Source organism: Ciona intestinalis, unplaced genomic scaffold, assembly GCF_000224145.3.
Source record: "Ciona intestinalis unplaced genomic scaffold, KH HT000134.2, whole genome shotgun sequence".
Lineage (NCBI taxonomy): Eukaryota > Metazoa > Chordata > Ascidiacea > Phlebobranchia > Cionidae > Ciona > Ciona intestinalis.
The window spans coordinates 95,793-117,127 of NW_004190456.2; the positions used below are offsets into that span (position 1 = coordinate 95,793).

At 36.1% G+C, this 21,335-nt stretch overlaps 3 protein-coding genes across 4 annotated transcripts in view; 1 reads left to right on the top strand and 2 right to left on the bottom strand.

Moving 5' to 3' along the window:
* Nucleotides 1–2,866: 2,866 nt before the first annotated feature.
* LOC104266658 (tyrosine-protein phosphatase non-receptor type 21-like) lies at nucleotides 2,867–9,766 on the bottom strand. Its single transcript, XM_026838966.1, has 11 exons — nucleotides 9,757–9,766; nucleotides 9,010–9,116; nucleotides 8,033–8,107; nucleotides 7,688–7,826; nucleotides 6,905–6,947; nucleotides 6,254–6,377; nucleotides 5,328–5,534; nucleotides 4,489–4,617; nucleotides 3,880–4,120; nucleotides 3,384–3,523; nucleotides 2,867–2,929 (listed from the first exon to the last, which is right to left on the bottom strand). The coding sequence occupies exons 1-11, from the start codon at nucleotides 9,764–9,766 to the stop codon at nucleotides 2,867–2,869; spliced, it is 1,278 nt and encodes a 425-aa protein (XP_026694767.1).
* A 246-nt stretch (nucleotides 9,767–10,012) lies between these two features.
* On the top strand, nucleotides 10,013–12,532 carry LOC104266655. The gene is made up of 2 exons (XM_009863399.3): nucleotides 10,013–10,332; nucleotides 10,536–12,532. Exons 1-2 carry the CDS (start codon nucleotides 10,059–10,061, stop codon nucleotides 11,018–11,020), a joined length of 759 nt encoding a protein of 252 aa, XP_009861701.2. The 5' UTR covers nucleotides 10,013–10,058; the 3' UTR covers nucleotides 11,021–12,532.
* Nucleotides 12,533–14,226: 1,694 nt separating this feature from the next.
* The window catches only part of LOC100184130 (tyrosine-protein phosphatase non-receptor type 14-like), a 19,869-nt gene continuing 12,760 nt past the window's right edge, over nucleotides 14,227–21,335 (bottom strand). The window contains exons 10-20 of one of the 2 annotated variants that reach the window (XM_026838968.1): nucleotides 20,475–20,544; nucleotides 19,673–19,730; nucleotides 19,218–19,332; nucleotides 18,806–18,904; nucleotides 18,187–18,374; nucleotides 17,546–17,871; nucleotides 16,023–16,256; nucleotides 15,708–15,767; nucleotides 15,219–15,281; nucleotides 14,600–14,736; nucleotides 14,227–14,289 (exon numbers count right to left, since the gene is read on the bottom strand). In XM_026838968.1, the coding sequence (XP_026694769.1) occupies nucleotides 14,647–14,736; nucleotides 15,219–15,281; nucleotides 15,708–15,767; nucleotides 16,023–16,256; nucleotides 17,546–17,871; nucleotides 18,187–18,374; nucleotides 18,806–18,904; nucleotides 19,218–19,332; nucleotides 19,673–19,730; nucleotides 20,475–20,544 (1,303 nt within the window). In that variant the 3' untranslated portion in view covers nucleotides 14,227–14,289; nucleotides 14,600–14,646. Of the gene's footprint in view, nucleotides 14,290–14,599; nucleotides 14,737–15,218; nucleotides 15,282–15,707; nucleotides 15,768–16,022; nucleotides 16,257–17,545; nucleotides 17,872–18,186; nucleotides 18,375–18,805; nucleotides 18,905–19,217; nucleotides 19,333–19,672; nucleotides 19,731–20,474; nucleotides 20,548–21,335 lie in introns of both variants that reach the window. The other variant, XM_026838967.1, reaches the window with a different exon arrangement.

A 21,335-nucleotide genomic window follows, 5' to 3' on the forward strand; every position in this document is an offset into this window, starting at 1 on the left:
TTCATCGTCCCCACTATAATAGGGTGGGGAGAGATGGGATACCTTTTCATTTTATTTTCTCGTCCCATTTTGTAGTAAACAAAGAACATTCAAAGAATTATAAAACCGGATCCTCAGGACTCCGATATTACGTGTTAAAGGTGCCTCATCTTCCTCCACCCTACTATAATTTCTAAATCATGCATTTAACAAAGTCGTGAGAATACGGTTATACAATTATGCGAATGTTCTTTGTTTACTACCATGTGGGAAGGTACAAGAGAAAACATGTCCTATCTTGCCCCGACTTATGCATCTTACTGCTTTGTATACACCATAGAGAAGGTGCCAGGGTCGGATGTATACCATTTGAGGTTTAACAAATAACACGAACACGTATGCGCGGCTTGTAACTTTATATGCTGAAGTAACCATTTAAAAGTCACGAGTGAATAAGCAAATATTCATACGCGAGCGTGGCCGGGTAATGTCTCTCGCATGCAATAACTAGAAGTTTCATCTCCTATGTTTTGTTTTGTGGATCATTTTGTAAACGAAGCTATTGCGTGACACTCTTCACCATGAATCACTCGAACTTAAATCCCGCTTTAAGAATTTCTTAATGTGGTTATAAATCGCGTCCATCGTAGCCAGACAACAGGTTCGAAGCTCGATGCTGCCACCGTGCCGGTCGTATATATTCTTAGGCAAGACGCTAAACAGCAATTGCTTCAACCCAGCGGCGTACGAAGATAAATAGATTAAATCAATTAATTTGCATTTAAACTGATTCAACGTGCGCTATATGATACCATAGCATCAAACTATTATCGACTGTCGTTTTGTTGCTAATTAATTACCTTCTTTTCATTAATCTCCGTGAAAGTATATATATGAATTTATAATATAGTGGGGTGGGGAAAGATGGAACACCTTTTATTCCCTTTTTCTTTACATTTGGTAGTAAACAAAAAACATTCAAAAAATTATAAATCCTCACGACTCCCATAGCCCGTTGTTGATTGTTTAAAACACGATCAGTATATTTGGATATTATGTGCTAAAGGTGTCCCAACTTTCCCCATTCTACCATATATTAATATTAAGCGGTAATTCTTAATAAAACTCACCCCGGCGTTAATTCTCCAAGGACACCTACGCTTCGTGTATCAACTTATGAATTCCTTTCCATAATAAGAGCAACAAACCAATAGTTTCGATACTTTGTATCTTCATAGTATTAACTTCCTATTGAAATCAATCTTTTACTAGGAATATAATGCAACGTTACTCACATTTTGCTGTTTTAGAACCGCCGCGTTTTTAATCAGCTGGCAACGCATGTAAGCTTGCGGCAAAAGAGGTGACCGCTTCAACCTCGGCCGGGGATTCGCTTTTTAACTTCTGTCTTTTCAGGATCTTGTAAATCATGCTTACTTATAACTGTAGTGTCGGGTAGGTTTATGACTGTCTTGAATGATCAGAAACTTCTTGCATGGTTCTGCTCATCATACAATAGGTTTGTCATATTTTAATACAATCATTATTCTAATCGGTTATGTTTAAATAAAAGTGCTTATTTAAACACCTGCAACAACCCGACCCAACTGATCTACACAACAACACGCTTCAGCAATACCACAAGACCAATGATAACGTATACGACCTACCACTACGCCTGCTAAAATAGAATGAACGGTTTCGGCAATTTTGGAAAAAAAATCTGACGACACTATATCGCCAGCTACCGGTAAATAAAATAAGCGCTATTTCAACGTCAAAGATTTGAGAAGACATCACATACACGAGATACAGTAGTGATATAAATATTCCAGCTACATCTGGACACATTCTGCCACTGACTATCGATATCTGTCTTATATAGTTATTTCTTCTCTGCTCTTATTAAAATAATACAGCACCATGACACAAAGCGCGCGTCTTTAAACAAGAGGTTATAGGTTCAAGGCTTGTCACTGCTACAATTGTGTGCGAACCTATCTTTGGGCAAGACACTTAACGGCAATACTCCAACTCAGTGGTCACTAATGGGTTGTCCAAATTGTGAGCCATACAAAAAATCTTTCTTTGAGTCAATTAAGTACTAAATCAAAACAAGCGACACTTCTGATGTTTGTACCTCCCCTTGCATGAACACGACCACGTTTGGCAATATATTGTTGTTATGAGGACGGAAACTGCATTTCGCAACTTTTTGAAAGTGGCAAGAAAAAAATTTCAGGTTTTGGATTTCAGTTTAAGGAAATGTGATTAGTAGCGTATGTTAGGTTGTTATAATGGAGGAAGCTAAACCAGTAACTTTGAAACGATTAAAACAATAAATTCAACCAAAACTTTTCTTTGAGGGGGTTAAATTTCAGAGGGGTTAAAAGCGATAAGAAAAAAAAAAGTTAAAAGTGTGTAAAAACAAGCCCAATGCCAAATCCTGCTTTAAAAATGACATCATAGCTTTAAAAGTGATGTCATAGCTGTAATAGTGATGTCATAGCATCAGGTGTGTCGTAGTAACAAGTAAGAATCGATAAAAACAAGTAAAAGCCTAATGAACTCAATGCTTAGGCACAATGGTTAATACAAGGCATTAGAATATTCATATGAGGCGCGATTTTCTTAGAAATGAGATCAAGATTTTATAAACGAAGTTATATTGTGAGAATGTTTGCACCATATGTATGCGTTGGTGGCGGAGCAAGGATAACATGGATGTGATGTTAACGTCCTGTGGGGAAAGTTTCAATGGTAAATAGGTGTATTGTATATTATTCTAGATGGGTATATAGCAGTGGTTCCCAACCTGGTGGTCAACTTTGTTGGAAGGCCTACTATACAAATACTAGCAATTCATGGGCATTGTGAATTTTACTGTTTAGAATAAATAGTTGGAAGGAAGAAGTTTGGGAACCGCTGGTATGCATAGTATGTTGAAACACTGATACGTAAATCAATGATAAAAAAGTTAATTTACGAAACAAGTGTAATTATGACTCGCAGCAACAGTATATACAAAGTTGTCTCATTGATAAGTTCCATTCTATATGGGTAAGGTGCTTGCTAAGTGCAAGAGATTTATAGCCAGATATATCTTATACTGTGATAAAACACAAAAAAACACAGATTGTCTGGTCAGTTTCAATATAAATATTACAGCCAATATACATGACAACAAAATAAAGACAATAATATCAAACATATGAACTGTAATATTTGTATTGAATGTGACCAGAAAATTCTTGCTTTTGCACCTTTTATAAATAAAAATGATTTACATAATATGACAATAAAAATTTCAAACTTTATATTAAAAAGCATTAAAACTTATAAAATGACTTCATGAAAATGTAAAAGCATCAAATCAACATAAACGCACAAAAACTTTGCCCCACCTCATTATGCTCCAGACATTGTATCATGAGTTCAGCGAGTATCAGCACACCCGATCGACCCGACCCTGATGCGCATTGCACAACCACCGATGCTTCGTCCGCGTTTAATCGACGGATTGATTCTAACTCTTCCATGAAACCTGAAAGGGAGGGTTGGGGTTTCTTAATACTATAAAGTGAAACTATTCTACTGAATGAGTTCTACAGTGACGAACACACTATAGGATCATGGGTGTTATTAATATATGGAATTTAGGCCTGAGTTGGCCATAGCCCAACACCAAGGCTGAGACATGTTGTGTTTGTTTAGCACAACTTTCACTGTGTTTTTCAACCTTATGGAACTCTATTCTATATGGAAACGCCCACAGTGAGGCATGTCATGAGACCTGAGATATATCAGATTTAATACGTTTAAAATATTGAGTGTTTTTCACTGACTTTGGTTTATATTTTACTGCCCCCAACCAATCATTTCTAATATAAACAAACAAACCTAGAAATTCCTTTGTGTCCTTAGGCACCCCTGTCTCCGGCCACCCTAGGTATTGCAACAACCACACACTTCGCTTCTCCCCACGGTGTTCCACAACCAAACTACGAGTGACTCGCTTCCTTGAAACATCGGTGACATCATCGTTTGGTGATGTCACGAACCGACACGATATTTTGAAATCTCCGAACGTTTCATCTTGTTCAGTTGGCCAGTATCGCACACACCGACATTTGCCGTGTTCCTGTGGTGTAGCATGGTTTATTATGGTGTATGAATGTAAGTAATAACACAATACAATCTTTATCATTGGGTGGTAAAGTACAATCAACTTTGCACCCATGCTATGCTATGTATTTACATGATATATACCTATCATAATATTATGATGCAGTAATTGAAATAAACATAGTAGTAACTTAACACAACTCACAAAATCTTTAGCTACAATTAAATAATCCGGCATGTTAGTTAGACTAAGTATAATCTTGAATAGTAACTTAGGTTTTAGTATCAGTTATAAACCAATATACCCGCATGGCGTATACCCATATACACACAATGCGTGTGGCACATACACACGCATAAATACATATACACCTAACAACTCACAATTTCCTTAGCAATAAGCACAACAATAGAAACTCCTTCTTGCCAAACCATCTGCCAGAAGTCACTTTCATAATCATCGAGAGGCGTTTGACATGCAATGTATTTGTGTATTGTGCCGGCTACTTCAACCTGGGGGATATTAAGTTATTAATATTGTTATCAGCATGTTGGCAATGGTTGGGATTGTGTTGCAGTGTTCGGGGTGAAATGTCATCCTATCTTTTGAAACAGGAGTGACATCTAATGTTTAAACAAGGGGACAACATACCCGGAAATTAAATAATAAACACTAATATATTTTCTTTTTATTTTACAATTGTTCCAACCCATTAGTAACCACTGGGACTGGGTTGAAGCAATAACAGTTAGGTCTTGCCGGAGGATACATGCGGCTATCAGTATCGAGCATTGAACCCGGTATCCCTTGGTTACAATGTAAGCACCTAACCACTAAGCCATGCCAACTTAAGAATATAGACTAATTATCCACACTACATTAATATGTGAATTTGCGACACTTAGATATATGTATAAGGTAACAACCAGACTACTTAGATATATACAAGTGTGAATTTATCTTGTGGCAGGGCAAGGCAAGGACAGTCATTATGTTCTGTTCCATACACCTCGTGCCCGTTTACCAGTTACCATGTATGTAACTTATTTATCCTCGCATGGCAGGACAATGACAGTCGTTATAATATAAGTGTTTTGTTTCATACACCTCGTGCCAGCTTACAAGTTACCACGTATGTAACTTATTCGGTAATTGTTATTTTGTATTGCTGACAATATAGACAACCCATTAGTGAGAATATAGATACTATTTATCTCCATACCTTAATATGCGATGCGTTAATATACCCCGTGGGGTTGTCATCTGTTGGTGGCAGTGTCACCCTGCAGTCACGATAAGGTATAACCTCCTTAACGCGATCCCTGGTTGCCATGGAGTCAAGATCAAACTGACCACGACGTGTCCTGCATATCCCGTCGTATTCTGTCAATACGTGGCCTTCTGATACTTTCACTTCTAAGTTTAAAACCTGGAAGAATAAATATGGTTATTTGTTGTAACTTGTAATAAATTTCGCGAATCTGACCCTGATCTGGTGCTCATAGAGTCGAACGATTCTTGTGTAAAGAAATACAGTAAGAATCTAGCGCTACAAAAACGTAACAGACAAAAATCCAGTCTAACCAGTTGGATCATATGCGAGATATGTTTCGTTTGAATGGCATCGTCAGTTTCTTATTCATATATAAACTGGGGTTAATCGTAGTTGTAATATTATTGAAGTAAAGCATAAATTAACAGAGATTCCGTTACATGTGCTACCATGCATAATGTAAATAATGTTTCAACTTTTTCTTATGATCTAAGTATCTCGAGGAGTGACACTATTCCAGTTTTATGCTACACCAACATGTAGTTTATTTCTGATGTTTCGTCTGCCATATGGAAATACTTCATCACGAAATTGTTTTTTTATACCGTTGAAATGAGCCATTGAAATATTATTTATAACTTAATAATAAACTGGAATAGTTGGTGTAGTTTTTGAAATAAACACCTAGAACCTCTTAAAACCACTGTGCGCCTATCTTTAACAATAGAGACGAAGCGAAATGGGGACGGAGTTGATGGTCACATAAATAGAAAAAGAAATATACCACGGTTTTAGACAGTTGCGCGTTCTACTCTTTTCTATTTCTGTGTTTAGAACACTCTCTTCTTTGCATTATATACTCGTGGTTTCCTCACCCTTTCATCAGGTTCACCAGACATAGGAACAGATGATTGTCGTTGTAGAACACCATTCAGATTGGTTAACTTGAGTGGAGGTATCTCAGGTGCCGTGCTTCTACGTGAGTTAACTGTAGTTGGGCTGTGGGAGAATGATGATGTTTGGTTAATTTTCAACCTTTCATTGTTCATGCCTACTGCTCCATTGATAAAATAACCTAGATTTGTTTTAACGTATTTACGCTTGTTATTTTATTCACCACTTTGCAGCAATAGGCCTATATAAGAAACAAAGCCATTCAATTGATTATTGGTAGTGTATGTGGCTATTTTCCTCAGATTATTTCAGTGTTTCCCGACCTTTCGTGGTTCGTGACTCCTTTCGACACTCAACGCCCCTAACCCCTACTCCGTCAATAAAGCTACTAATATTTGTTTGAATATATAAAAGTGTGTAGCAATCTATAAAAGGAAAGGGCATGGACAGAGCTTAATATGCTTGTGACAAATACCACCAACTTAAGTTTACATAACTTGTGGCAAAGTGCCACGGCTTTGACAAGCCACTGTCTTTGCTTAGGGCCTTATGTAATTCGTGGTATTTGCCAAACGCCACAGTGAATTTCTAGGTCTGAATAATTATGTGTTAAAAAATAATTTATTTCCCACCTTGGTGTGATTGTTTCATCATCAATGCTTGTTTCAGGATATTCTACAATAAATGAAACAAGTTATTGTGATGTAATGATTTTTTTCAAATACAAATGATATGTTATATGATATCTAATATAAAAAGCATAAAACAAACAACTTTCCAAGATACTGATCCTTGATGACACCATATTAAATATGATATGTTTGTTACATTCACACATGTCATAACCAGTGCATAGTGAGAAAAAATCAGGGTCACAAATTCAACAATATTTACTCATTTTACCATAATACACTCCATTTAATTGTGTCCTATCATTAGTTTGCCCTGTGTTTATAACTTTATATAACAGTTATATAAAGTGAAACTGCTGCTTGTTAATGTCTTACAAAAATATCTGGCCTCTATAAATAATGTCAACCAAATGTAAATTTGTACAGTGAGCCATTAAAAGCAATAAAAGGCTTGAAATATTTAAACCTCTTTTAGGTTGCAGTATGTAATATTATTAACTACAATGGTACTATTGTAAAACTGTAAAACATAACTTTTGTAACTAAATGTACCTTTTAATTGATCTATCGAATGTTAAATTAATTAAAATAATCAAGAAATATAACATAGCATAACTTTTAATGTGTAAAAAATAAAAACATAACATAATTTTTAATGGGTCAAAAAATATAACATTAAACAACTAAATTAATAAAGGGAATTCGCAACAAAAAAGGGGTTTAACGACGACAGGTAAAAACTACTCAGGTATTAAATAAAGCATGGTAGGTATGTCTATTTACCATCATCAAATACTGTAGGAGATGGTGTATGGTAGGGTGGGGGAGGACCTCGCGTTCGTTTGTCATCAAAACCTGGGTTCAGATCTTCCTTCCCGTCCATTTGTTGCGTAATGTAGGGAGGAAGGTTCGGCATTGGAGGCTGGGGGTGAGGGAAGTTAATGATAATGCATGGACATTAATGTAAGACAATTTGCAACAAAGAAATAATATAAAAAGGTGCCGTCACCCAATAATGTTGAATTTGACATTATCTGGTTGTACTATTTGTACTTGTTACCATTGCTATTAGTTGATGTTGTATCTAAGTAATGCCCCCCCCAATCATGTTATGACTTTATTTTCTACCTCAGTATTTTTGCTTTTCTGTCTGGCCTCCTTTGTTTGACCTTGTTGGTAATTCATTCTTAACATGTAGTTGTACTGTGGTGTCAATACAACATACTACAAACTTTACACTACTGTTGATATGTGTGGACACATGGTAATGGGTAACGGCATACATTATGCCTTAGTGAATGCTAAACCCCACCATAAAGATGGATCGATTCATTGTTTGGCTAACAGTATGATAAAGGTTTACACCTCAAGTAACCTCATTTACAATGTTGATTGTTGCTTAATAAATGCTCATGAGCTTTATATAGTTATATATTGTTTGTTCTTTAGACCACTTTATATAAAGAGGTACAAACAAATGAAATATTACATAAAGCTTCATGCCCACTATTTCTATTTAGCAATATAGAGTAGGTAATCTGTATAACTTGTTTGTGACTGTTGGTGTTGGTATAATATTACAAAACTACATTCTTAGAGATTACGCAATCATACCAGTATGAGATTACAACATAAAAGTTACTTTCTCCCTTTTTCTTTCTCTCTCTCTCTCTCTCACTTTCTTTTTTTTATTTATCTTTCTCTTCATTCTTTTGGCCATTTCTGCTGAATTTATGAACGGATGAATCTTTATGAATGTAACCTTTTTACCCTCAAGTAGCTGGGCAACAACAGTCGTTATAACACGGGTGTTCTGTTTCATACACCTCGTGTCCGCTTACGAGTTACCACGTTTGTAACTTATTTATCCTCGCATGGTGGGCAACAACAATCGTTATAACACGGGTGTTCTGTTCCATACACCTCGTACCTGCTTGCGAGTTACCGCGTATGTAACTTGCTTTATCCTCATGTGTACGAGAAAACGACTGTCGTTATAACACGGGTGTTCACAAACAATGAAGCCTTAATTCAAAATGTACATAACAACATACGCAAGCACATAATACCTAACAACATATGCTGGATATGCAAGCACATAATACCTGCTTGCTTGGTTGAATATCATCACCTTCTTTACTGCGATCACCACCATGAGGAAATACTTTCGTGGATCCGTTGTTCTTATTAGCTTGGTGGACTTCTTGTAATGCTGTGGAATAATATGATGAAACAACATCAATGAAAGAAGATAGTAATTAAAGGGAAATAAACAAATTGTAAATTTATGAATATTCACTTTTCTCTATAAATAGAATAGCTTTTGGAAAATTAAAGAATTAAAAAAATGAATAAATTTAACATTAACAGTAATAATCTTATATATTCTTGTATCACGACATAATTTGAAGCAATACAGACACTAATTCATGAATAAAGCTATTTAAAGATTAAAAAGTCCTGTTTGCTTAAATGTTGTTTTAGTTCCCTTTTATTTGCCTACATTATGCCTTGTTGACCGTACGTGTGAAACAATACGCACAACCTTAGCATAATAGGTTGGGGCTATTGAATTGTTTCTATGTGTTTAAAATCAAATAAATAGAGCTATTTGTATAATACCATAAAAAAGCTAAAAAGCTGAAGCACAAATAAAATATCAAGACGCCACCATACTTATTGGGACAATGTTTCAAGCCAATTCAATATGGAGTAAAATCAAACCCAAAAGTACAAAACAAGTCATGTGACAATGATGTAATGTTTAAACTTTGAACAACAAGTTTAGAACAAACACGACAAAATAATAACGGCCATGATTTACCAGGGAATTCCCCTCTTACTACCCCGACCTTTCTTCATTCCAAGCACAAGCCAAGCGTAGACACAGGGTATAATAGTGCAGTGTGTGCCTGTAGTTGTCAGAATAGGACACAGATGAATACAGTAAGGATCTGGTGCTACACAGATCCTTACTGTATTCCTACACACAAGAATCGTCCAACTATATAAGCACCAGATCAGGGTCAGATTTGCGGATTTATCACAGAAAGGAATGGGTTGTAAAATCCTTATATTTAAAATGTTACATTGCTTTTATTTGTTACTAAACCTATGTTGTTATGTTTTACAGAATTTGTTGTTTTCCTAATGAATGAAATATATTATGAGCAATCGAACAACAATGAAAAGTTCTACATCTGTTTGTGTTGTACTTGTGTCCATTGTGGCTTGCGCTGCAGCAGCTCGAACAAATCAAGACATCAAAGAGATTGCGCAATCTGAGATCAGCAAGAACCAAAACTCGGCAAAGCAAGCACGAATGAGCTGTGCAGTTAATCAATACTATCTAGCTTCCATGTGTCATCCATGTATAGATATTTGTGAACATATTTCAACACAAAAGGAATGCAAGGAACATTGCTTGGGTAAGTGGAGAGTTTACTCAATTTCTAATATCCATATTTCTAAGACAAATATTTATCAAGTGTCTGGTATTCTGGTGGGTTTTGGGTGAATTTGGTTTTTACTTTGCATGTAGTGGATTTTATATAAGTAAATACAAGTGCTAGCTAACATTAACATTAGAAACTTAACAAATATGTATAATGGCATAAACTTATATTCACAGCCATGTACATGGTAAAGTGGGAGCTGGGCAAACCTCTGGGTCAAATTAAGCAGAATTCGATGCAAATTGTAAAGTTAAACGAAAGTGTGGTGACCAATGATCAAGTGGAGGAAATAACATCAAACCAACAAACTGAAATTCAACTTTTAAAGCAACAGCTGAAAAAGAATGAAGAAAAATTGGAGGAACTCTATTCCTCAAAAGACATTTGTTTGGGCCTGGTTATTGCTTCGCTGGCCCTAATATCCATTCTACTGCTCTGCTTGTTTTCTATAATGTGCTGCTGTAAGGACAAAATACTCTCCCTAATTGGAGCAGCATCCCGTAGGAACACATACAATGATGTTGAGGGTGTTCCACTGAACAGAAGACGAGACACGGTGGCTTCCTACAGGATAACACCAACCGAGGGTTTATTGAAGCCAAACAATATTCAACCTGTCCAAGATGAATCTAATGAGACCAGAATATCAAGCCCGCGTTAAACTAAATCTACAAACCACCCAGCGATTGGTAAAATAGGCACAATGCTAATATGTCGGTAACTGCTAAAAGAAGGGGAGAAATGCCATGTTTATGCGCATAAAAGGACGGCTGCTGCTTGTACAATGATCTACTTGGACAGTTTTTGTGTAATTAATTTAGGTAGATATTTGTAAAAATTGTTTGTTTTTTCATATATTTGTAAAAAATGTTGCCTTTTTTTATTATTTTGTGTACATAATTGTATTTTTTTTATTATTTTAGGTAAAATGAATAAATAAAAATTGAATGTGTCATATTATAATTCATCTATTCTCTAAGGAAGAGAGAGAGAAATATTTTATACATTATGTCATATAGGGTATTGTTACTTAAACTATAATGACAGCAGTAAGCAAAATATTACCGAAGGCTGTTCATTATATTATGTGTATTATATAAAAAAATGAAACACGCAAGCGGTGATAAAATTAGAACAACTTTAATCAAACGAACAAGCTACTAACCAAACAAGTAAATAAAGAAAAACAAACAAAAGCTTGTTCTAAAAAGGAACATGTTGCAGCGACATGCTTTAAACTACTTTGTATTTGGTAATTATTAAAATATGACAAAAATATTCTTATGCAAAGTGTCAACCAAAAAACATAACTTGAATCAAATTGTTCTCTAATCAAATGGAAAAAGTGAAATATGGGAAGTTTTATCGAAACTTAAAAACAAATAAAGATAGCTTATCAACACGCAATGCATCAGTTGCTTTGGTGAAATGGGGACACAATGTTAAATGAGGTGTGGAACAAATTTTACCGAGCGTAACAAACATAAAGAAACAATTTAGTCAAAGCACAGCGCAATATTAGTACGTTATATTAGTGTATACCAGGGGAATACCCAGGTAATGGCCATGTGAAAAATATAAGTTGATTACCAATGTGGTGAAATCTGTTATTTAACTAATGATGCAAAGCAATGTTTGTTTAAATAAAACCCTATTTGTACGGGTACGGGGACCATACACAGTATGAACTATTGCTTGACACATGTATACTCTCGGTGTATGACGTCATTGTGTTTGATTTGTTTGTATCTCACAACGTTCACAAGGCATTGATGCTTGCCCGTTGCATAGAATGTACTTTTGGAAATTGGCCATAACTTTACTCTTAATTTAAGTTTAATATTTAAACCTCACAAATCAAAGGTTAGAAAACAACGGTTACATATATAGGGATTGTGCAACATGTGGCGCAACATGTTGTTGAAACACGCCATGTTGAACAAACAGAAGGCGTCGGAAAGACCGGGGAAAAACACAGGGGTTTGTAGTTCGTAACACTCTCTAACTGACACTCAAAAGTTACTTTGATTTTATAATTGGAAATTGGACTATACAATGTTTGTTATTAAATATTACACCACCTTGAATAAACAACACAAGTAACTAACTTAACAACTAAATATAGGCATTATGTCATTAGTATCCCAACACAGGACCTCACCCATATTAAACAGATAAACTAAAATAACCTATGCGAATTGCGAATTTCTTAAACACCAATTATATCCTCTTTAATAGCCTAGAATGGTAGTGAACATAATAGAAGTTCAAGTTAAACTTGGCCACAAGGATCTGGTGAAACGTAACAGACAAAAATCAAGTCCAACCAATTGTATAGTATATAAGATATATATTTCGCCTAAATGGCATCGTCAGTCTCTATTTAAATAATAACCTACACCGGTGATAAACATAATGAATGTGTCAAAGTCGAGTTAACCACAAAGCACAACCTTAAAGCTAATAATTCCAACAAGGAGAAAAGCACACATGATTATATTACGGGTGGTTTCGGTTGAAAAGCGCTGCTAATCAAAATCATACAGAACACATGGGTTTTAATAGTTTTCATTGCAAATTTGCAACATGCAATGTTATAGCAATTGAACGCAGGTTTAATGCATGCTGCTTTTTTACCAAAACACCAAACTTTAAAAAGTGACCCTTGTCCCTTAGTAACAAGATTTTGAGCCCAGCCCAGAACACTTGGTTTTTAACCTTTTGACTTCTAATATAATATACAATAGCACGTTAATTCAAGGTACAGCGCTTTTTTACCAGAACACTGAGCTTGAAAAATTATTACTCCCATTTACAAGGTTTAAAGCTTAAACAATCCTATTAAACATAACATGGGTAGCCTCACCTTGTTCTTGTAGTTTTTGTGATAAAATATAATCCTGAGTGGAAACCTCTTCATCACTGCTATACACAAGCATGGTGGCAGTGGAAGCTTCCTTTGTGTGGTGGTATTCATGTGGGGAGAAGCCGTCCTGGTATGAATATAACGTTACAACAAGAATCAAACTCATCTCTTGCCAAAAATCAAAATAAGAAAAGTAAGACATGAAAAGTTTTAACATAATTTAGAAAGAAATAAAGATGGCTTATAGACACGTACTGTATCGGGTATTTTGGTGAACTGAGTACAAACAATGTTAATAAAGCAATAAACAACTTAAATGGGCGTAAGACATGGGAAATCATTACAACATAAGCACTGTATTTGTTGTTAGCAATTTCGGCAAAATACAGTGCACCAATTATTAATTATTAAAAGACTTTATTTTCACCCTAAAAAAACGCTTCTTGTTCTTTTTTCTAAAGTTTTTTGTGTTTTGGGCATTTGGGTGAGAAAGTTTAACACAAAGCATATGTGCATGGATTAAATACAAATGCTATGGTTTATGTAACAGGTTAGATACATATGTGCAATTGTGCATCCTGAGCAACTTGTTAAAACAGTTGGTATAGCACACAGAAATAAAAAGAATAGAACACGCATCTCCAATTTTGAGCAGTTGCGCGTTTTTTTATGATATATCACCTCTTAAGTCCAAACCACTTTAAAAGGTTGCATGTTATGCTAACAGATATTCAAAGCAATAATCAGGGATATCTTATCTAGTACAAGTGATTACATTGGATGCATGCTGGTCTTAACACACAACATTAGTTACTGGATAGTCATTAGGCAAGGATAGTCAGACACACAATCCTGTGAAACAAATTTAACTTATTGGTTGTAATGTTTAGTGTTTACTGATTAATGCAGTGTAGAAAATTCAAGGGTTGGCCTGCCTACAGCATTTTATTTTACATATTTATATAACTATTACAAACACAAATAACTTACAAAGTTTTTTACTGCTTGCTGTGGGGGTGGGGTGAAGAAGCTCTGTTTAGGGGAATCCCCACTGTGGTTGGAACCTGAACAAAATGTTTGGTGATAAAACAAAATATATACATAGTGTATGGTAAACTTGCAATTTTTGATTGGGGTGCAATCAAATGTAAGTTAACCATATAATATGTTCAAAAATTATACATTATGTCCCTTTTGATTAGAGTGCAAGCTGTGAGATTGGGGTTTCACTGTAGTAGCCAAGCCAGTACAATGATATGGCAGCTTAGCTCTAGGTCGCGTGGCACCAAGGGATGATAAGCACTGCCTACAAGTGGTTACATGGATAGGCAAATATGTAGAATGTAGGTATATGTTGGTATTAAACACAAGTACCTGTTAAATGAGATGGGACTTGGTGGTGGGGGCTGTTCTTAACCTCTCTACGGTTGTTGTTGTTGTTGTTTCTGTTGTTGTTGTTGTTGTTGCTGTTGTTGTTCTTCGTACGTAACTCGTTGCAAGTAAGCCAACACCTGTATGTGTTGTAGTGTAAGTTGGTAGATTGGAACATGTGGTTTATTTATGAGGGTTAGGTCCTACATCGCTTGCTATGGGATAAGAACCACTGGGTTGGATTAATTGTCTATATAATGTCTGGGTGTCTTACCCAAGGATACATACACCTATCAGTACCAAGCATCAACGCCAGTATCTTTCCGTTGCGTTTCAAGCACCTAACCACTCACCCACAGTATTGGGGTCATGTATTATATTGTGGTGAGAAGCAAACCATTTATCATGCAATGTGTTGCTTGCAATGGTGCAATGGCTACAAAAGGTTTAACCTAAGCTCTGGTCAATAACAAGCAACTTAAAAATTAACAACAGCATATACAGAATAGACTATTAACAGTTTTAAACAGTTGACTATAAACACACGCACACATGTCAACTAAAATATGATCAACAGCAAATGCATTATACAATACAGTAAAAGAGAAAGTATCCGACTCACAGCATTTTCTTGACGAGCCAATTGTTCCTTCCTATTCGTGGAATCATCGTTGGAACCTTGTGTCTGTGATATGATGTGTATTAACCATTATTATGTAAACTATGATAAAGTATCCAGAATGGTCTATTCTATATGGGTGAGGTCTTATGACTATTGTAAGCTTGGGAATTTGAGATTTATACAAGAGTTGACTCATTACCCCGACACATAGCAGATGCAACAGATTTGAAGACACAAATATACCTTGGGTGAAAGAATAAAATGACTAATTCAGTGTAATTGTCTAATAGCTGATTTTCTATGCAGTTTTATCATATTTTAAACAAATATAATTATGGCGAATACCGGAGCTATCACCATAATTTAGGGCTTAGGTTATAAATTGTCAAGCTATCCTGTACAGTTTGTTAGGATCAAAAGCTAAAAGAATTTTTACGATATTATTTTTATATTTATATTAAAGAGCATAATGTTGAAGTTGATGTTTACCTGGTGTAATGCCTGCCCACTCCTACTGTGTGGGTGGGGGTGGCTCAAATGTGCTCGGATCTGGAGAAAAACGGATTCTTTTAAATAAATTTAAGTGAAAATTAAATTTATTGAAAATATTTTTTGAGAAACTTTTTGTACACTGTATTCTGGTGTAAAAACGAAATGTTAGGATTGTTAAGAAATCTCACCACAAAAAAAGGATGTTTTATTATTTACTAAAAGTAAAGTTTTAAAAATTGGATAATGCCTTGTAGTAATAGCAGCAAAACAATTGCAGAGAATATCCAGCGTAAAGCACGGTAAAATGAATACCTGCTGTTCATTGTAGAAGTCTTCACTCCCTGATTCAACGGTTGGCAGTGGAGGTTGGTGGCGTCGCTGTGGGAAGCCTTGTTGTAGATCAGGGCTGCTGGCAGATATCGAACCATTAGGTCGATAATCTGTTAGATCTGGGGTACTGGCGCTTCCCGCACCCTGGTAGGGGGGTGGGGGCTTCGTGAAGTGACGGTATAATTGCATCTCCGAAACATAGAAATGTTTTGCAGCCTGTTGGGAGGATTACTGCATGGTAAAATTTTCTCTATCTAAAATAAGAGAATCCCAAATAAAATATATATTACAGAATACAATTGATTGGACGTTTGCAGCCTTTTAAAGGAAAAGGGAATGATTATTATTGTGTAGTAAAAAAATTTCTCTTTTTGAATAAGGCAGTAAAGATGGCATTTTTGGCAAATAAGCCTTGTGTGATCTAGTTGAAAAGGTGTAACTTATTTGGCCTTGCATGGCGGGGCAACGACAGTCGTTATAACACGGGTGTTCTGTTTCATACACTTCATGCCCGCTAAGGAGTTACCACATATGTAACTTATTTGGCCTTGCATGGCGGGGCAACGACAGTCGTTATAACACGGGTGTTCTGTTTCATACACTTCATGCCCGCTTACAAGTTACCACGTATGAAACTTATTTGGCCTTGCATGGCGGGGCAACGACAGTCGTTATAACACGGGTGTTCTGTTTCATACACTTCATGCCCGCTTAGGAGTTACCACGTATGAAACTTATTTGGCCTTGCATGGCGGGGTAACGACAGTCGTTATAACACGGGTGTTCTGTTTCATACACCTCATGCCCGCTTACAAGTTACCACGTATGAAACTTATTTGGCCTTGCATGGCGGGGCAACGACAGTCGTTATAACACGAGTGTTCTGTTTCATACACTTCATGCCCGCTAAGGAGTTACCACGTATGTAACTTATTTGGCCTTGCATGGCGGGGCAACGACAGTCGTTATAACACGGGTGTTCTGTTTCATACACCTCATGCCCGCTTAGGAGTTACCACGTATGAAACTTATTTGGCCTTGCATGGCGGGGCAACGACAGTCGTTATAACACAAGTGTTCTGTTTCATACACTTCATGCCCGCTTACAAGTTACCACGTATGAAACTTATTTGGCCTTGCATGGCGGGGTAACGACAGTCGTTATAACACGGGTGTTCTGTTTCATACACCTCATGCCTGCTAAGGAGTTACCACGTATGTAACTTATTTGGCCTTGCATGGCGGGGCAACGACAGTCGTTATAACACGGGTGTTCTGTTTCATACACTTCATGCCCGCTAAGGAGTTACCACATATGTAACTTATTTATCCTCGCATGGCGAGGCAACGACAGTCATTATAACACCGGTGTTCTGTTTCATACACCTCATGCTCGCTTACAAGTTACCATGTATGTAACTTATTTATTCTTCCATAAGTTCTCACACTAAGAATTTATAAGTAAAAATATTTATGGCAAATTTAAATATAAACTGTTGAATTACTTGTTGCTGCTGGATTGTGTTTGCGAGTTCTGGTGTGCTTCCCAAGTTATGAGGCATTCGGGTTGGTTCGATATGTCGCAACTGAGAGTGGGAGGGTGTGGTTGTTTGGGGGGGTGGGGGGAGGGACTCATGGGATGCGTCGTAATGTATATGGGGTTGGGAGCCCGTGGTGGGGTCCATGGGGGGCTGGCTGCGACGGTAGTTTAGGGGTGGGTGTTGTTGGGGGTAATGTGCATAGTTGGGGCCGTGGATTACTTGGTGGACAAGTTCTTGTTGCGAGTAGATCATAGAATGGGGCCGTGGTTTCATCACCGCTTGTGATATTCCTGGGGTTAGGGGTGTTAAGTACATGAATACAAAGCTATTTAATGAATAGGTATAGTATATGAATACACACATATATTTGATTGGAAGCTTACAGAAGTCAACACATTTATGTTTATAGAAAAAGGGCTTTCTTATTAGATGTCATCTGTAATTATTATGTGGAAACATTAAAAAAAGGGCCAGTAAACTGCAATATAAAAATCGGGTTGGGTTAGCTCGCCAAAATATAATGGGTCAACTCTGGTCCCAAATCCCAGACCCCATACCTACTGTAGGAGCATAAGTTAACACTGCCTGGTATAAACATAGCTTACCAGTGGGTTGTTGCTGGCCTTGGTTCATTGCAGTTGCATTCTTGTTCTCCAAGTAACTACTATACCTCCTACGCTGTCGTACTGCTACCTCATAATCAGGGGAGGGTCGGTAGCGGGGAATACCCACATGGGAAACCATCACAGGGTTTACACCGAGGCGACGATCAGAACTACTGATGCTAAGATTGCTGTGGGAGGGGGTGTTATTGTATTTGAAGAAACATAAGATAAGACAATACTTTTTAACTTAAGTACAACTTTATTCTTCTGCTACCAGGCATAATGTAAATAACCTTTCTCCTTATCTGGTATGAACACATAGTTTATTTCCATTTCATTTCCTTATAAGTCTTGCAGAATGACAGACAAAACATCGGAAATACACCCCGTTTATACCAGATGAGCAAATAAAAAGGTTATTTACATTATGCCTGTTAGCAGAAGTAACAAAACATAAGGTAAGACTTTTATGTGGTATCAATTAAATGTAAATACATTAAAATAGGGTTTTTAATAACATTTGTATCAAGTTTCCTAAAGCAAACCTGTGGCTTTTGCAAAATGCCACCGTGAATTTCGAGGTCTTATTTATTTGAGCAGTGTAATAAACTTTGCTCACCTGGTGGCAGGAGAGAGGTGGCTGAGTTGAGTTTGTGTGAGTGAGTTAATACTTGGTGACGAGTACATACTGCCACTCGCTAATATACCATTGGAATATCTGGAAGGTAATGTTGATGGTTGGATTGAGACACATAGTAGCCAAAGTAAAAAAACACAATTAAATTTAATGACTAAAAATGCCTTTTTCTAAAAAATAAGTAGTCCACTAAAAATCTTTTAAATAATATTAGTTCTTGGATTGTGAGAGAATAATAGTGGTGGATGTTCATGTGGGGATTCCTCAAAAATAAAAGAATTTTTCTCAATTTTCAAAACGCACAAATTATGATAACGCAAAAGTAAATATGACTTCTAATGCATAATTCTAAATTAGTCCATTTTTTTTATGTATTATGCATGTTATAACTTACCCCACTTCTTGTGGGTGATGGTTCAAACTGTTCTGTGAAACATAAGCGTGGTCGAGACTAGTTTGTGACGAGTAATATCGTCCTACATCTGTACCGTTGTATGTTTGGAGGTTTTCTGTCAAAAGTAGCAGAGTTAGGGTATATGCTATAGTAGAGTGGGGAAAGATAAGATACCTTTAGCATATAATATCTAAACATCCTGATCGCATTTTAAACAATTAACAACGGTCTATGGAAGTCGTGAGGATACGAATTTATAATTCTTTGAATGTTCTTTGTTTACTACCAAACGAGACGAGAAAATAGAATGAAATGTTGTCCCATCTTCCCTACCAACTATGAGGAACTGAAGTTTAGCAATGTTACTTCAGAATTTGGGCAAAATATAAAGAATATAAAGCGTTACATCTATGGTTCTGATATTAATATTTAGATATAACATTTCTATGGCTTACCTTGCGATGAAATAAAATCCCCGGAAACAACTTGGTGATCACTCAATTCATCGGATGACTGCATAATAAATGGAAGGTTTACAAATATTTAATAACAGCTGGCTAATGATTACAACATGCAGTAGTTTCGGTAGGCTGAGTATTTAAAGGTTTAGGTATATTATAGATATTACAGTTATGTTTTGAGCCTTTTTTGTAAAATAGTTTGAGGATTTATAGGAACCGGGAATAAAGAGCTGAGGACTTTACATATTTGGTAAATATAATTTGTTTTAAGAATTAGGGGTATTAAAAATTGGTTTATACTATGTTGAATGTTAATATTACTCGAGTATATGAGTAGCAAGACAGAGTCAAATTTCCCACCTATAAAAAAAGTGGTTAAAAAGTAAAAACATTGAATAGATAAAGAAAAACCAAGTTAAAAATTTTAATATTTCAAATTAACACGGTTAAATTAGAGTTTTAACAATTAGAAAAGTATTTCAGAGTATTTTTTAAAATACTGCGTTTTTAAAGAGTTATCAACAAGGGATAAAGTTAAAGTCAAAAACACTTAGTATAGACTATTTTTATTTCCCTGTAACTATTATTAAAAGGATTTTAAATGTTTGTATAACATGGGTGGTCCATGGTCCCATAAGCTGCCACCTGTCATACCATTCAGTGAATACTTAAGCTAACAAAACAACTTTGGTATTTTCGCTTTTTTGTCAGGATTCCATTATCAAAGCAATGCACAATACAAGATTTATTTAGATAGAAATAGAAATAACAAATATAGGTATTGTGTGCAACGAACCATGTCTGGATGACGCCTCAACGTTGGTCGACGCTGGATAAGATTCGTGCCAGCAGACTCCGGTGAAATTCTTCTGTGGATAAATAGGTTACACAGGTGCTGTGTTAAATTGGGTAAATAAGAAGTTTATAAAGTAATTTAATTTAACTATAGCATCAAAGCTGCTACATTGAAATGAAAAAATGAAACTGTATTAAAAAAACAGAGAAATAAAGATACTATATTTATATATTAATAAAGGAAACGTTAAAATGTTCTACAGTGTCCGCATCTTATTGTAAAAATTCCAAACAACTTCTATCATAGGCGCCGATTTTTTTAAATTGCAGAAGAGGCCACGTTTATGATGACGTCATTCGTTTGGGAGAAATTAGGAAAATACGGTATACGCGAGTTTTTTTCACTCGCGCCAAAACACGATTAAGCTATACTTTCCATGGCAGCAGTAACAATAACGGCGACTATTAAAGTTTGCCAAAACTGCTGCCTATCGCTCATGCGGGTATGAAACTGGCAAAATCACACAGTCAAACTAGTCGTCGTTCTTTGAAGGACGTTGTTCGTACGATACGCACACGAACATTAATGATACCTCAACAAACCTCAATGCTGTTGATTATTACATAGGTCTTAATTTTGTACAGATCTAGTGTTTGAGGGGTTTTTAATAAAACTGTTTGTAGATCGTTTTTAAGCGATTCGCAACTTAGGCTTTGCCTGTCAATCGTTACTTTCGATAGCGTATTAATTTTACGAGCAACTAAAGTTTGTTTCAAAATAAGTAGCAAGCACCTATGTCTGCAGATGGCTGTTAAAGTACTTAATTGAATCCAAGACATCCGCCACGCCAAAAGCATTAAA